Source organism: Dermochelys coriacea, chromosome 7 (genome assembly GCF_009764565.3).
Source record: "Dermochelys coriacea isolate rDerCor1 chromosome 7, rDerCor1.pri.v4, whole genome shotgun sequence".
Taxonomy (NCBI): Eukaryota; Metazoa; Chordata; order Testudines; family Dermochelyidae; genus Dermochelys; species Dermochelys coriacea.
The window spans coordinates 53,631,113-53,646,945 of NC_050074.1; the positions used below are offsets into that span (position 1 = coordinate 53,631,113).

The window sequence follows — 15,833 nt, forward strand, 5'->3', positions numbered from 1 at the left end:
CCTATCCAAAGACTTCAGTGTTCCAGAAATAAAGGCTAATGTTGTAGAAATTGCAAAATACTTCCATAACAACCACTTTGCAGCAGCTGCTCTGAAAAAAGTGGGAGGAACCAAGATAACTCTCCCCACAAGATGTGTGATGGAACTCAGTAGTGGACTGTTTTGAGCACTATATCAAGAACTGGCCTAATCTGATGACAGTTTGTGAACAAAATTGTGAAAAAATAGATGGCACTGTCACAGCCACAGTTCTCAACATTGGGCTTAAGAGAAATGTTGAACACATGCTGAGTACCCTGAAGCCTATTTCTGTAGCCTTGAACAAAACGCAGGGAAGTAGGTGTTTTATTGCCGATGCTGTTGAAATTTGGAAGGAACTGAGTGAGATCTTAAAAAGAGAAACGACGGAGTTAAATTACAAGCATTAAAAAAGACGAATGGGGCAAGCACTATCTCCAGCTCATTTTCTTGCAAATATTCTCAATATTCGGTACCAGGGTCAAACCTTAACTGCTGAAGAAGAGGAGTTGGCTATGACATGGACATCCAGCAATCATTCCTCCATAATGCCAACTATAATTAACTTCAGAGCTAAGGGTGAACCATTCAAGAAATATATGTTTGCTGATGATGTTTTCATAGAATCATAGAATATTAGGGTTGGAAGAGACCTCAGGAGGTCATCCAATCCAACCCCCTGCTCAATGCAGGACCAACCCCAACTAAATCATCCCAGAGGGGGCTTTGTCAAGCCGGGCCTTAAAAACCGCTAGGATGGAGATTCCACCACCTCCCTAGGTTTTAAAGAAAGTCACACCAATGAACTGGTGGAAGTCACTTGAACACTTGGATTCAGAGACTGCTGAAGTGATAATCTCATTTAAATAGCAGTAGCTTCTTCTGCCGCTGTAGAAAGAATATTTTCTTCCTTTGAACTAATTCATTCCAAATTGAGAAATCGTTTGGGACCTGAAAAAGCAGGAAAGCTTGTTTTTCTTTTCCAGATTATGAACAAACAGGAAAATAAAGGTGAAGACGAATGAGTTAGCTGAAGAATCCAATATTTTAAGTTTCTCACGTTGACCTGGCTAACACAGTCCATTTAATTTGTTTTTTAAATATTTCATTTAACTATTTTAGTTAAAAACAATTTTAACAAAAACAAACCGGATTTTAAAAAACTTGAATGTTTAACTAAATTCAAAAATTCATATGCTTGTTCTGTTACAATATTATATGTTTGCTGTTGAAGAAAAAAATCCAGAATACATAATATTGTTTTAGTTAAATAAAACAATTTAAATGTCTGTCTGGTGATGTTCTCCTCCTAATACAGCATGGCAAGAAAATCCTCCAAATATTAATGAGTAACCTGTGGAGATATTTATGAAATCATTGGGAGGTGAACTATCTGCTTCAATTACCTTTGGTAAATGAAATAACCAAACAATCATTCATTTTCTGATATAACTGTAAAACTAATCTGAAAAGTTTTCAAAATAAATCACTGTTTAAAAACGTATAGTGTTTACCTTCTAAAAATGAAAACTTCATCTATCTCTGAGTTGTGAAGAATATGTATTAAGATTACAACAACCAACAAGAATGCATTTTTATGTAGAAAACCATGATGAGAGTCTTCCTGACTAGTGATTTAAATCAAATCTACCCTGGCTATAACTATTTTTTAAAATGTTAAATAATTCAGAAAAGTGAAAATAACTTAAAATCATGTAGTATAGCCTATTATACAGAATAATAAGGCATAAATGGTGAGTTTCAGATCTTTTACAGACAAGGCCAAGGACTTTTGTGCTGATTTTCCACAAATTTCCATAAAAATTAAACCTCAAAAGATTTTAAAAGCTGCATGGATAGAATATACAAATAGACTATAAAATGTATCTTTACAGGGTCCAGTTCTGCACACACTTGCTCCCACCATGCTTATAATGGCTTGTAGTTCCATTTAAGTCAATACAACTGTGCATAAGAATGTTTGCAGGAGCAGTCCCTTAATAGCATTTTTAGATATTTTTCTCAAGAGATAATTGTAACATAGAACGGAAAGTACTAGTTTGATAGTAACCCAATACTATATTCCTATACAGTACTTACATTCTTGCTTAAAGGTAAAATATTCTGTGAGGTGTCTGCACTCATGGTTGCCTCTCAAAAGAAATAATGTATTTGGATACAGAATCTTCAAGACCCATAAATACAGCACACACTGTTGAAAAACAAAGGTTTACAATGATAAAACAAATTAATTTGCAATAATTTTTATTGAAAGGTTGCTAACAAAAAACACTGTCCCTTTATGAAGAAAAAGAACATTAACAATGGCTTCAAATGTACGCCACTCAAGGTACTATTTCGAACATTGACAATGAGGATCATTTCATAACATTGCTCTCCTGATTCAAACGACAAATTCAGCAGCTGAATTATGCAAGCGAGTTTTTACTTTCCTCAAAAAACAATTAAAAACAGGCCTCAGGAAAAAAGTGTACTTCAGTGGATGTTCATCGATAAAAATATACTGTCATTTAGTACAATTCTGATGAGTTTATCTGTGGAGACATCTATTGTTCATATAATCTGACCTCAAAGTAAAGATTCTAGAGATTAATTGTTAGAGGAAGGGAGAGAGTTTTGTTGCTGTTTTTTGGTAAAAACTGAAGCAATGACACAAAAAAGCTTATGTTTAAAACAGCAATACCCAGAACACCTAGAGATTATTCTGCCCTTTTTATTTTTAAAAACAATTTGTTAATAAACATTAGTGATTTAAAAAAGTTGGAAAGTTAATTCTTATTCAATCATCAGACTTTGTATATGGTGAAATCACAGTAATGAGCTTTATTTTACCACTACTGCAATTACAGAAAGAAAACCATACTCCCCCTATTTTCAGAAGAGCATCAGGGAAAAAAACTCCCTTAATTTAGGATCCATTACTACCTGAGACAAGAATGCAGACAATCTGGGACTTACATTTTGTTTATTATTCTAATGCACATTTTAGATTGAAACTTATTTTTTCCTCTATGCTCAAACTACACTAACCTGATTCAGAGGTTATTTTTGTTTGATTTTTTTTTTAGACAAACAACAAGTCTAAATCTATCATTCACTCTATTCTCTTTTATTAAAAAACCCAAAACTGTTTTTGAGGGGAATAGTAAGCATGTATTCACACAAAAAAGGATACTTCAATTTTTTTTTTAAAGATACATTTACTATGAAATATATCAAAAAACACTTTTTAACATAAACAAAAACCCCAAAGATTAATTCAAATATCTGACAGCAAAACAATCCTTAACAAAAAGACATATATTAAACAAAATCTTCACATTTTCACATTTAAAAAAAAATACCTGTTAGTCTTTCAATATTTCCAAAGCTATAAATTGTTCTGCTGTATTTCAAAGAATATTAACACTTTATTAATGCTTCCCAGCCAGCAACCCAGTCTGCTGACAGTTTGTAACAAAGGAAGTACTAATCAACAGATAAGGATAGAGGCTGAAGACTTTTACAAATTTAAAAAGTAATTATTATTGACTAAGTAAATTTGTACATTAAATGAGCAAACATATATTGGTAAGAGAAGAGACTGACAAAATGGTAGCTTCTTTTTGATTCTTTAGTCATTTATATTACATTTAGGAATTATTTAAACAAGTCATTGGAAATTTGCACTTTAATGTCAATTCATGCAGTAGTAAAAATACATTTGCCTTTACAGCAGACAGTATGTACAAAACCAAAAAAATCTCTTTAAATAACACCATTGTTGTAGCAGTACCTTTTCTGCACTGACATTTGTTTTAAAATAAGTGAGGGATGGCCACAGTGTGACCCACAAAACTCTTCATGCCACCTTATTTTTAATATGGAAGTGCAGCAGAGACAATTTACAGGTCAACTTCATCTTGATTCAATAGCTTGGACTCACTTCATACTGGAACCGTTAGTTTCCACAGGACTCTCCCTTCAATATTAAAAATTAGGGCATCTGACTATACTGTATAAAGTGGGTTCTGTCTTCAGCCTCCTGTCTGAGTGTTATTGCAACACTCAAGTGGGCAAGGTCTATGTATTCCTGCTCTAGACTAAGGTTTTATTTTAACACTGGAAAGAGTTACTGAAATAAAAATGCTTCAAAATGAACTGTTTAAGAATAGGTCTCTGAGCAAAAAATTAAAATAAAGATCAAGTACTTTTCTATCAGGGGCTGAACATTTTATTTACCAAAGGTTACAGATACTAAGATAAGAGATTTAAAAGTGATCAAAAACAAAAAAATGTACAAGGTCCAGGTCAAACTGGATAAAAGCTGTTGGATAACCAAACAAAGACTACAGCAGGAATTTCAGGGATGGAGATGATTTTAATATACTTTTCTTTCCTTTGCATAGGTCCACAAAGCATAGCCCTCCCATGCTCTTGCAGCAATCCTGCTCCAGTCAAATACCCCACTATGAACTGTGCTGATCCATTAGTAGCCACTCTGTACAGCACTAAAGCAGGAAAGTCACTCTATGGGAAAAAAGCAAGTCTTTTTATGAACTATTAAGTGTTTTTTTAAAGTTTATACTAGCTAATATCACAAGCATATTATTAAAAAGAAAAAAAAAAGTCCCCACTGCCTGAGGGGATAAAATGAGTCTGCTTTTATTAAATACTGAATATAGTCCCAACTCCAAAGCATTTCATAACTCTTGTGGTTGTAAAGCTTGAATAAGTTCCAATGTTTTAAGATACATTGTTTCCAGATGTTCTGAAAGGATGCAAATACAGCCTTCACATCTGTCTAGAACAGTGTTTACACTATAAGCAGAAGCATTTCTGTAATCAACCAAAACAGGTCATGAAAATTCAAGGAATGCTGTGGGGAGTGCCTTTCATTTTAACTATTCTTTATATGTTGATTTCTGAGGCATCACTGCATTATCTTTTGCTTATCACACCAACAACGCAAAACAGCACTGTGCACACACCTGAATGGTACACATATACATACTGCTTCTGAAACATTACAATTTTAAAATACTACAAAATAGCATGCATCATGCCCAAGCATAGACTACTTAAAAAGCTATGCCAATAAATATATTTACAACTTAATTTGTGTCAAACTTTTTTTTAAAATTAACTTTAAAATTTAAAGACACTGTCAAGTTAAACTCTAAATTTAATCTACCATCCAACTCTTTCTGGACCAGTCCTCCAACACTTCCAAACTCCTGGACCAATGAAGCCTGAGAGAATCTCAGAAGCAACAGGATACAGCATACTTTGTGCCCCTGGCTACATGTTAAGAGCATGGACTGTGAACGCTATAGATGCCCTACAGTCCATCCTCTGCAAAGATGGCTATGGGAAGGTGGGGAAATCAGTAGGGTTCATGGTTCCAAAAGAGCAGGCTGAGGCACTAGTCAGTATGTCTTTGTTAACTGGTCTTTGGGATGGGATGAAGCATAGCAAGGAAGAATTCACATTCAGAGGTCAGAAGAACTGTGTATTTTACAAGAAGATTAAAAAAAAAGTTCTTACAGTAAGGTTTAGGACAGAACAAATTAATGTATACAGTTACCTCTATACTAAAATAACCTCTGTCTACATAGTCACCAAGGAAGAGGTATCTTGTATTCGCAGGTGATCCTCCAACTTCAAACAGCTTCATTAGATCAAAGAACTGGCCGTGAATATCACCACACACTGAAACAAAAATACTGTTTAAATGAATAAGAACTCTCTTATTTATGGGGAAAAAAATTTATAAACTAACTATAGAGACAACATATTTTCCTAAAGAAAAGTTCATTCTTCTTGTCTGGTAAACAATAAAACATGTTGATTTACAACTAAATATAGCCTTTTCACTAAATTTGGTACTTCTTTTTTTTGCTAACAAGTAGACACATTTATTTAAGCAATTAGATAGTTTAACATTCATTCAAATTCTTAATTTTCAGTTATTTTAAAAAACAGTGAATGACATTTCTTTATTTACTAGAGAATTAATTTTTTACTCATGTCAAGCTGCACTGGGATAGAAAGTAGAATTAAATTAAATATGCACAAACAATTATTTTAAATTATTTTTTAGTTTAAAAAATGTATCAAAACATATTTTACATGTAAAACTAACTGATTTTTTAAACAAAGGAAGTATTACCAGTAATTAGTGAATTGAACTGATTATTTCTGATCATCATGTTTTTTAAGATTTTAGAGCTCATCTCCTCCTACTTCATTTTTATTGATAGATTGAGAGTGGAAGACAAGCTCTCCTGCTTTTTTCAATTCCCATTTGGTTTCTCAACTCTGAATGAGCTATTCATTGAAGTGAACTAGTTGAATAAACTGAAATGAAGACAATATTCTCTCCACACCTGCAGAAGAGGCGACTGCCGTCAAAAGCTGGTTTAACAATTCAACAAACTCTGGTTCCAGGTGCTTAGCTAATGATTTCCACCAGTTCAGAGGTTTGACTTTCTTGAAGACTTTGGCAGCAAACATGTACTACTAAATTATTTTTTAAATTCAATTGTAATGATTTTAATAGAGTATAATAAGTTTAGACCTAAACATAGGTTAAATTGAATTTGAAATTATGAATAGGTTTATTTTAAAAAGAAAAATGCATTTAATTTTAACTTTAAAAATATCTGAAATAAAAAATTCCATAAATAATCAATTTGTATTCACTCTGAATGGCAGCTATATAATGTAAACAATATATTTTTATCTGGTTATTTGTCTCTTTTAAAATAAAAAGAGAAAGATTAAAGTAGCATCTTTATCCAAGTCAAATATGGTCTGTGACTGGTCAGAGCCTGAAAGTATTACAGTATCTTTTCAAAAACAAAAGCCATTTCAACTTTCCAACTGGATCAAGTCCTTTCTATTGTACTAAATAATACACAACAGGTTTATCAGGTTAGTCTTAACTTGTTGAGTTAAGACTACCAAGAGATCATCACATTTCACATGAAAACTTGGATTCTTAGGGAAAACAAACATGAATATTCCTCATTCACAACTCCTGTTCAAAGTATTCGTTTCAGCAAATGGATGCTCTAGCACCATCCCAAAAATTTTAGACTGCATTACAATCCAATCTTCTCTTTGAAGCTCATTTTTCTCTTCTGGATTATTACATCTTTTAGTAACATTTATTATTGTTACGATTACAGAAACTGCTTTGCCTGTTGACATTGTATTACCAATCCTACTGCTTTTTCCAGATAGGTTTTATTTCTTCCTTTCTTCCACATCATTTTTTGATGCAACGTTATGTTGAGTACTCAAGGAGAATTATACAAAAGTAGCTCTAAGGGAAAGTTCAACATGATTGTTATGATAAAGATATCTTTACATTTATTTCCCCCCCAAGAAAAGGCCTTCTAATGAAAATTATGTGAAATTTTTACTTTAAAGCATCAAAGAAATAAACTAAAGGTATTACCTGTAATTGGAGCTTCAACTTCTATTATAGTTTTCTCTCTTCGTAGAATTGCAGCACCCTCATTGATGATTCTAAGTGCAATTTCTTCATCTACCCGACCTTCTTTTACTAAGTGGTTCTTCAAAATGTCAACCCTAGGTTTTCCATCTATATCAAACACTTCTTCAGATGACAAGCGATGTGTTGGTGGAAAAGGGACACCTAAAATTTAAAGAGGTGAGGAATATCAATATTAGTAACAATTATTTTATTTAAAAATACACTAGATGTAAACAGAACAGAACTGAACTATACTGATTAGCTGCCATGCAAAGTGGGGTAACATTTACCAAATGTGTTTTTTAAATTTACACATTTTGAAGATATCACAGAGACACAGTGAGATATGTCTTCATCAGATTATTAACTCAGACATGTACTATCTATAGCAATACTGGACACTAACTGCACAAGCCTGGACATGCCCAGACAGCAGCAGTGCCTGAGAAAGGTGTTTGACACTTTATTGAAGGACTATCCCTAAACCATTAGACAGCAATGCGAGGACATAAATTTAGATTGTGTCAATTACTGGCCCACCCCCATGGAGCAATGGTCTCTCTACACAGGGGCCCACAAACAGAGGCAAGCGTGACTGGTGAGGCAGAAGCTTCTCAATACGAGAGCACGTCACAGAGATGGAGGACCAATGTAGGAGCAGGATCCTGACACCTGTCCATCCCCACACGAGGATGTAAGAAGCACACATTAGGAAGGCCAAAAAAGAATCTGAAGAACAGCTAGCCAAAGATTAAAAAAAAATTTGCTATTACTTTTTGAAGTTCATCAGAAGCAGGAAGCCTGCTTCACAACCAGTGGGGCCACTGGACAATCGAGATGCTAAAGGAGCACTCAAGGATTATAAGGCCATTGCAGAAAAACTAAATGCATTATTTGCATTGGTCTTCAAGGCTGAGGATGTGAGGGAGATTCCCAAACCTGAGCCATTCTTTTAGGTGACAAATCTGAGGAACTGTCCCAGACTGAGGTGTCATTAGAGGGGGTTTTGGAACAAACTGAAACACTAATCATTAATAAGTCACCACGACCACACAGTAGTCACCCAAGAGTTCAGAAGGAACTCAAATGTAAAATTACAGAACTACTAACTTTGATATGTAACCTATAGTTTAAATCAGCTTCTGTACCAGATAACTGGAGAGGAGATTATTCGACACCAATTTTTTTAAAAAGGCTTCAGAGGTGATGCCAGCAATCACAGGCCAGTAAGCCTAATTTCAGTACCGGACAAATTTGTTGAAACTATAATAAAGAACAGACTTATCAGACACATAGATGAACATGACTTGTTGGGGAAGAGTCAACATGGGTTTCTGTAAAGGGAAATCACACCTCACCAATTTCCTAGAATTCTTTGAGGGGGTCAACACGCATGTGGACAAGGGGAATCCAGTGGATATAAAATTTACTAAGATTTTCAGAAAGCCTCTGACAAGATCCCTCAACAAAGGCTCTCAAGCAAAGTAAACCGTCATGGGATAAGGTCCTCTCATGGATCAGGTTTCAGAGTAGCAGCCGTGTTAGTCTGTATTCGCAAAAAAGAAAAGGAGTACTTGTGGCACCTTAGAGACTAACAAATTTATTTGAGCATAAGCTTTCATGAGCTACAGCTCACATGCATCCGATGAAGTGAGCTGTAGCTCACGAAAGCTTATGCTCAAATAAATCTGTTAGTCTCTAAGGTGCCACAAGTACTCCTTTTCTTTTTTTCTCATGGATCAGTAACTGGTTAAAAGATAGGAAACAAAGGGTAGGAATAAATGGTCAATTTTCAAACTGGAGAGAGGTAAATAGTAGTGTCCCCCAAAGGTCTGTACTGGGACCAGTACTGTTCAACATATTCATAAATGATCTGGAAAAAGGGGTAAACAGTTGGCTGGCAAAATTTGCAGATGAAACAAAACTACTCATAGTTAAGTCCAAAGCAGACTGCGAAGAGTTACAAAGGGATCTCTCAAAATTGGGTGATTGGGCAACAAAATGGCAGATGAAATTCAGTGTTGACAAATGTGAAGTAATGCACATTGGAAAACATAATCCCAACTATACATATAAAATGATAGGATCTAAATTAGCTGTTACTACTCAAGAAATCTTGGAGTCATTGTGGATAGTTCTCTGAAAACGTCCACACAATGTACAGCGGCAGTCAAAAAAATGAACAGAATGTTGGGAATCATTAAGAAAGGGACAGATAAGAAGACAGAAAATATCATATTGCCTCTATATAAATCCATGCTATGGCCACATCTTGAATACTATGTACAGATGTAGTCACCCCATCTCAAAAATATATCCTGGAGTTGGAAAAGGTACAGAAAAGGGCAACAAAAATTATTAGGGGTATGGAACTGCTTCCGTATGAGGAGATATTATTAAGGCTGGGACTTTTCAGCTTGGGAAAAAAAAAGACAACTGGGGGGGGGGGGAATATGATAGAGGCCTAAAAAATCATGACAGGTGTGGAGAAAGTAAATAAGGATGTGTTGTTTACTCCTTCTCATAACACAAGAACTAGAGGTAACCCAATGAAATTAACAGGCAGCAGATTTAAAATAAACAAAAAGGAAATATTTCTTCACACAACACAGTCAACCTGTGGAACTCTTTGCCAGAGGATGTTGTGAAGGCCAAGACCTAACTGGGTTCAAAGAAGTACTAGATAAATTCCTGGAGGAGAGGTCCATCAATGGCTATTAGTCAGGATGGACAAGGAAGGTGTCCCTAGCCTCTATTTGCCAGAAGCTGGGAATGGATCACTTGATGATTACCTGTTCTGTTCATTCCCTATGAAGCACCTAGCATTGACCACTGTTGGAAGACAGGATATGGGCTAGATGGACCTTTGGTATGGCCAATCTTATGTTCTTATGACTTGCAAGGAAGAGAGGGCAGGATGGACTTTGCCCAGCCTGAAATGCTGCTGAACCTCAAGCTCACAGAAAAAGTGAGCTTAGACTAAGGGAGGATATGTCTCAGGACTTGTGTTATTTTCAAAGATCTGTAACTCTGAGTGATTTAGAAGTAAAGTCACTGTGGTTAAGAAAATCTTTTGCTGTGCCTGTTTTCCTTCCTTTCCTGCCATGTAGTCCCTGAAGGGGTTAAACTAGAAACCCAGAGTACTTAGAACTGAGGTGGAACGCTGAGGGAGCACGTGCAAGCAACTCAGAGGGTTTCAAACAACCACTTCAGGGTCTAGGGCAGCTGGATGAAGGCATCCTACATCCCAAGGAAGAAAGACAAGTCTGAGCCTAGGAATGTGCCCTATAGAGCCCTACCAAATTCACGGCCGTGAAAAACATGTCACGGACCATGAAATCTGGTCTCCACCGTGAAATCTCGTATTTTGAGTACTTTTACCCTATACTATTTACCCTATTTCTGAAACTGGAGGTCCCAACAAAAAAGCGGGTAACGGGGAGGGGCAATTGTCAGATTATTGTAGGGGGGTCATGGTATTGCCCCCCTTACTTCTGTGCCTACTGCTGGCAGCGGCACTGCCTTCAGAACTGGGTGGCTGGAGAGCAGCAGCTGCTGGCTGGGTGCCCACCTCTGAAGGCAGCACCCCGCCAGCAGCAGTGCAGAAGGGTGCCATACCATATCAGCCTTACTTCTGCGATGTGGCCTTCAAAGATGAGTGGCTGGAGAGTGACAGCTGCTGGCTGAGGACCCAGCTCTGAAGGCCGCAACACAGAAGTAAGGGTGGAAATACCATACCATGTCATCTTCACTTCTGCGCTGCTGCTGGCGGTGGCACTGCCTTCAAAGCTGAGCTCCCAGCCAGCAGCCACCACTCTACGGCCACAGAGCCAGGTCAAAAAGAGAATGTATTTTTTTTGCCAAGCCCATTCAACAGAAACTTCCCTCTCTAAACTCCAAGATATAAGCTGCTAAAACTCATGTCCCAGTTATGAGTTCGAAGATATTAGACCCATTTTTAGATACATTTGGATACAAACCGTTGAAACTACTAAATACCAGACCTCCATTCCACCTAGCTCCTCCTTACCCTCCCAAGTCCCTTCCTACCCTCCTTTTCCTATTTATGTCTTCCTATTTTCCTACTGTAACTCCCACCTTAATATGTTATGTCTATGTAGTGTTGTTTAGTTTTGTATTATCTGGTCTTGCAGCTTTGAGGAGTTGTAAAACTGCATAATTCTACTGGAGACCCTAAGAAGCATGTGGTATTTGGAAACATATACCAGCAGTATGTTATTTATCTTCTTCATTTTTTGTGTTTTCTTATAGTAAATCAATACAAAAATATCTCAAAAAATAGAAAAAAACAAAGTAGTCAGAAAAATAGGATTGTATAGGACCATCACCTTATGGCTTGCCTGAACTAGAATAACTTTGACAGGAAGAGAAAAGCTACTTTCAGGACCAGTAAACTCTTCCAAGCACTGGACCTGGACTGCAGAATATTCAAACCCTGCTCCAAAGACAAAATTATTGATTCCCTCATGCACTTTTTTATAGCACCCACATCACAACAGAATCTGAATAGCTCACAAACTTCAATGAATTTATTTTCACTGCACAGAGAGATCAGAGGCATTATTATTCCCATTTTACAGATGGAAAACTGAGGCACAGAGCAGTGAAGTGCCTTCCCCAAAGTTATCCAGCAAGCCAGTGGCAGAACTGGGATTAGAACCCAGGTCTCCTGAGTCTCAGTCCATTGTCCACTTGGTCCTCTAGAGCAGTAGTTCTTGCAGTAGGAAGAGAGCCTGAGACATAAACCCTTCTATTAGAGGCCTGGTATGAGACAGGACCTGCTCACACAATCTGGCAAGAACAGGGCTGATATTGCAGAAATATACATTCCTAAAAAGTGCTAAGCACAGAGTACTCATGCAAACACATCCCGATATCAAGTGGTACCAGAATATCCCCATATCAAGGACAGTACAAACACATTCCCCAAGAATAACAGGAGCACACTGACCCCTCCTAAAAGATAAGGTCAGGATGACAGTACATAATACAGATGTTTTGATCAAACCAACATGTACAAGGCTATAACTAGCCACATTAGGGGGCAGTAACTAGCTATCATATATATTCGTTCATTAGCCCATTCATTTATAAGCCAACCCGCAAAGATGGATAGGTAAAAATAGCAAAAACCGTATGACCCTTTCATAAGCCGCCCCAATATTTCAGGGATTGGCAAACTTTGGCACCTGGGCCATTAGGGTGAGCCACTGGTGGGTTGGGACGTTTTGTTTACTTGAAGCATTCGCAGGCAGGGAGCCCCTCAGCTCCCAGTGGCCGCGGTTTGCCATTCCCAGCCAATGGGAGCTGCGGGAAGTGGTGCCACTTCCCACAGCTCCCATTGGCTGGGAACGGCAAACCGCAGCCACCGGGAGCTGAGGGGCTCCATGCCTATGGACTCTCCAGGTAAACAAAATGACAATGTATTAGATATTCAATTCAATATTTCCATACAGTTTAAAATCATCACATTTTGGTGTAGACCCATTTATAAGCCGACCTCCCCTCTGATGCTTCACTTTTTTACCAAAAATATTCGGCTTATGAACGAGTATATACAGTATGTCTGAAGCAGTACTAACTTGTTTGTATCAGGGTATAAAGATTTATCTCAGAGGAAGTATCTTTGGCCAGCCTAGGCAGCAGCGGAAAGTCCCGCCACTGATTGAGGTATATCCATTGTCATGGGCATACATGTGTTCATATCCTCGTAGAGTCTACCTGGTGTTATCACCATGCTTCGTTGACAATAAACCCGCCCGGGTGCCTTCATACCTTAACGAATCTTGTGATCATTGGGTGGTTCGCTCGAGGTCTGCTGTGCCAACTGTCTATGCAGAGCTGGGACAGCACACAGGGAGAACACACACACACACACACACACACACACACACACAGCCAAACATCTAACAACACTGGTGACCCCAACTACCGATCTGGTAATTAGGTGAGCTGTCCTCTGTAAGAATTGCAATACAACGACAGAAAACCACAAGCTAGGAAACGCCCTTAACCCCTCCCTGCTAATCCCCACACAGTTTAATAAGGTATGGATGTGCTGGGACTGAAGTGCTAACTCTCATGCTCAAACTTTGTCATATTTACTGTTATGCTCTGGGCAAGGTTGATTAATGTCACTCAATATAGTAAACTCTTAATTGTATTTATATTCTGTCCCTAGACAGAATATGCCTTTGTGTGGGTTTTGATTATGTTGTTTTGTTTTTTAAGGTGGCCACCTGGTTTTCAGTTCTCACATTTGCTTATCATTACATTTATTTTCCTATTGATTAGAGAGCATAAATTGTTTTACTTTAAAAAGTTAACATTTCGGAGACTACAGAAGAACATGATTGTAATATCTAAGATGCATCACTAAGTGGGATTAAAAATGGAACAAAGATTCTTGGTTCATTGTACTGTGTACTTTCAATTTTGCCTCAGCAATCAAGTTGAAAGTCATAATATTGTTCATATTATTAAAGAAATTACAATAGGTAATATTGTCATTTAATAGGTTACGGATGATGATTTTGAAGGGTGTATGCAGTTGCTGCAAACTAATGGGTTTAATCTAACCTTTGATGAAGAAATAATAGCATGTAATAGCCCAAAAAAAAAGAAATGCAGCAGGATGTGCTCTACAGCGGTGGTTCTCATACTTGTTTCTTCACAGACCACTTGAAAATTGCTGATAGTCTTGGAGGACCACTTAATGATCTTTCCAAATGTTGTTTGTACCATTAGCTAACTATTGTAAAGTGCTTTGGATAAAAGCACTATATATAAAAATTAAAAAAAAAAAACTTAACTTTTTTTGTTCTACAAATAAAAGCACACAACTCATTTTACTATCAGTAGTCTTACCTTTCTAATGCGATGGATGTGCCCTCTCTCCCCCGCCAAGGCAGCCCCTAAGCTGGGGCTGGGAAGTCTCTCCCTCTCTCCCCCACTGCAGCAACCACAGAGCTGAGGCTGAGAAGGAGGGCTGTCTCTTCCCGGCAGCCGCAGCCTTGGAGCTGGGGAATGTCACCTCTTTCTCTGGCCACAGCAGCCGTGCACGTCCCAAATTCCCCCCACCCCCTCTTCTCACCCCACTGCCCCTCCCATCTACCTCTTATTTCCCCCAAGGCCATCACCTCACCTTACATGTACATCTCCAGGGTCCAGGCACCTAATTAGTGGAGCCACACCTGCACGGCTCCACTAATTCGGTGGGTGGCCCTTCATTCTCTCATGTGCAGCCACCAAAGCGCGCACCTTAGAGGGAACTATCAACAGACCACCTGAATGGAGCTCGCAGACCACTGGTGGTCCATGGACCAGTTTGAGAACCTCTGCTCTAAAGGTATGTCTACACTGCAATTAAACACTAGCAGCTAACCCATGTCAGCTGAATTGGGCTCACAGTGCTCAGGTAATGGGGCTGTAAAACTGCTGTGTAGAATTCAGGCTCAGGTTGGTGCCCAAGCTCCGGGACCCGATGACGGGAAAAGGTCCCAGAGCCCGGGTTCCAGCCTAAGCCCAAATGTCTACACCACAATTTTACAGCCCTGCAGACATAGTCAGCTGATATGGGCCAGACTTGGGTGTTCAACTGAAGTGCAGACATACCCTAAGATTACTCAGAAATCTAAAAGATGTTTCATAGTCTTTGTAGACTTTAAGAGGAATTACCCTGAGGAAATAACATGGTACTGATCAATGAAGGATTGCCTTCTTCCACCCCAGCAGCAGCAGAAGGCATTTGGAGATGAATCTCTAAAACAGCACATACCCACTAATACAAAATGACACAGATGGTGTCCAATTGTTAAGGATATTAATATATTAATAAACGGTATCTAAAACATGATTTACAATTGGCGTACACAACATTTTTGAAGCAACAAACGGATGTTCACCAGAGTCAAAGACTAATAAACTTGTTCTCAAATATTGTGTTAGTTTCTCTTCTATTATTTGAAAAATTAAAAGTGTGTTGATTCAAAATTAAATCGTACTGGTCCTGCAAACAAGCAACGTGCTACCAATGAGCTCCAAAATTTTTTTCCTCTCCTTTGATAAATACTGTTTCCCAGATAGATGCACATACACTTGCAGACAGGAGAGATGAGGGACTATTATTTATTTGTACCTCAGTAGTGGCTAGGAGCTTCAATCAGATATCAAAATTCCATTATGTTGGGCACTGCACATGCACCAGGAAGTCATTCCCTGGTCTAAAGACCTTACAATATAATCAAGGAAACAAAACTGGCTACTCATACTCATAACCAGGACTCTGTGC

The 15,833-nt window shown here is 37.9% G+C and overlaps 1 protein-coding gene across 17 annotated transcripts in view; it reads right to left on the minus strand.

Moving 5' to 3' along the window:
- Positions 1-15,833, minus strand: part of PPP3CB (protein phosphatase 3 catalytic subunit beta) — a 76,871-nt gene that overhangs the window by 50,198 nt on the left and 10,840 nt on the right. For all 17 annotated transcript variants that reach the window (XR_006282821.1, XM_038409666.2, XM_043519156.1 and 14 more), the window contains exons 2-4: positions 7,484-7,684; positions 5,606-5,730; positions 2,119-2,230 (exon numbers count right to left, since the gene is read on the minus strand). Coding sequence is in view for 16 of the 17 variants with exons in the window: in XM_038409666.2 (XP_038265594.1) it covers positions 2,119-2,230; positions 5,606-5,730; positions 7,484-7,684 (438 nt within the window). In the remaining variant the exon portion in view is untranslated. The remainder of the gene's footprint in view (positions 1-2,118; positions 2,231-5,605; positions 5,731-7,483; positions 7,685-15,833) is intronic.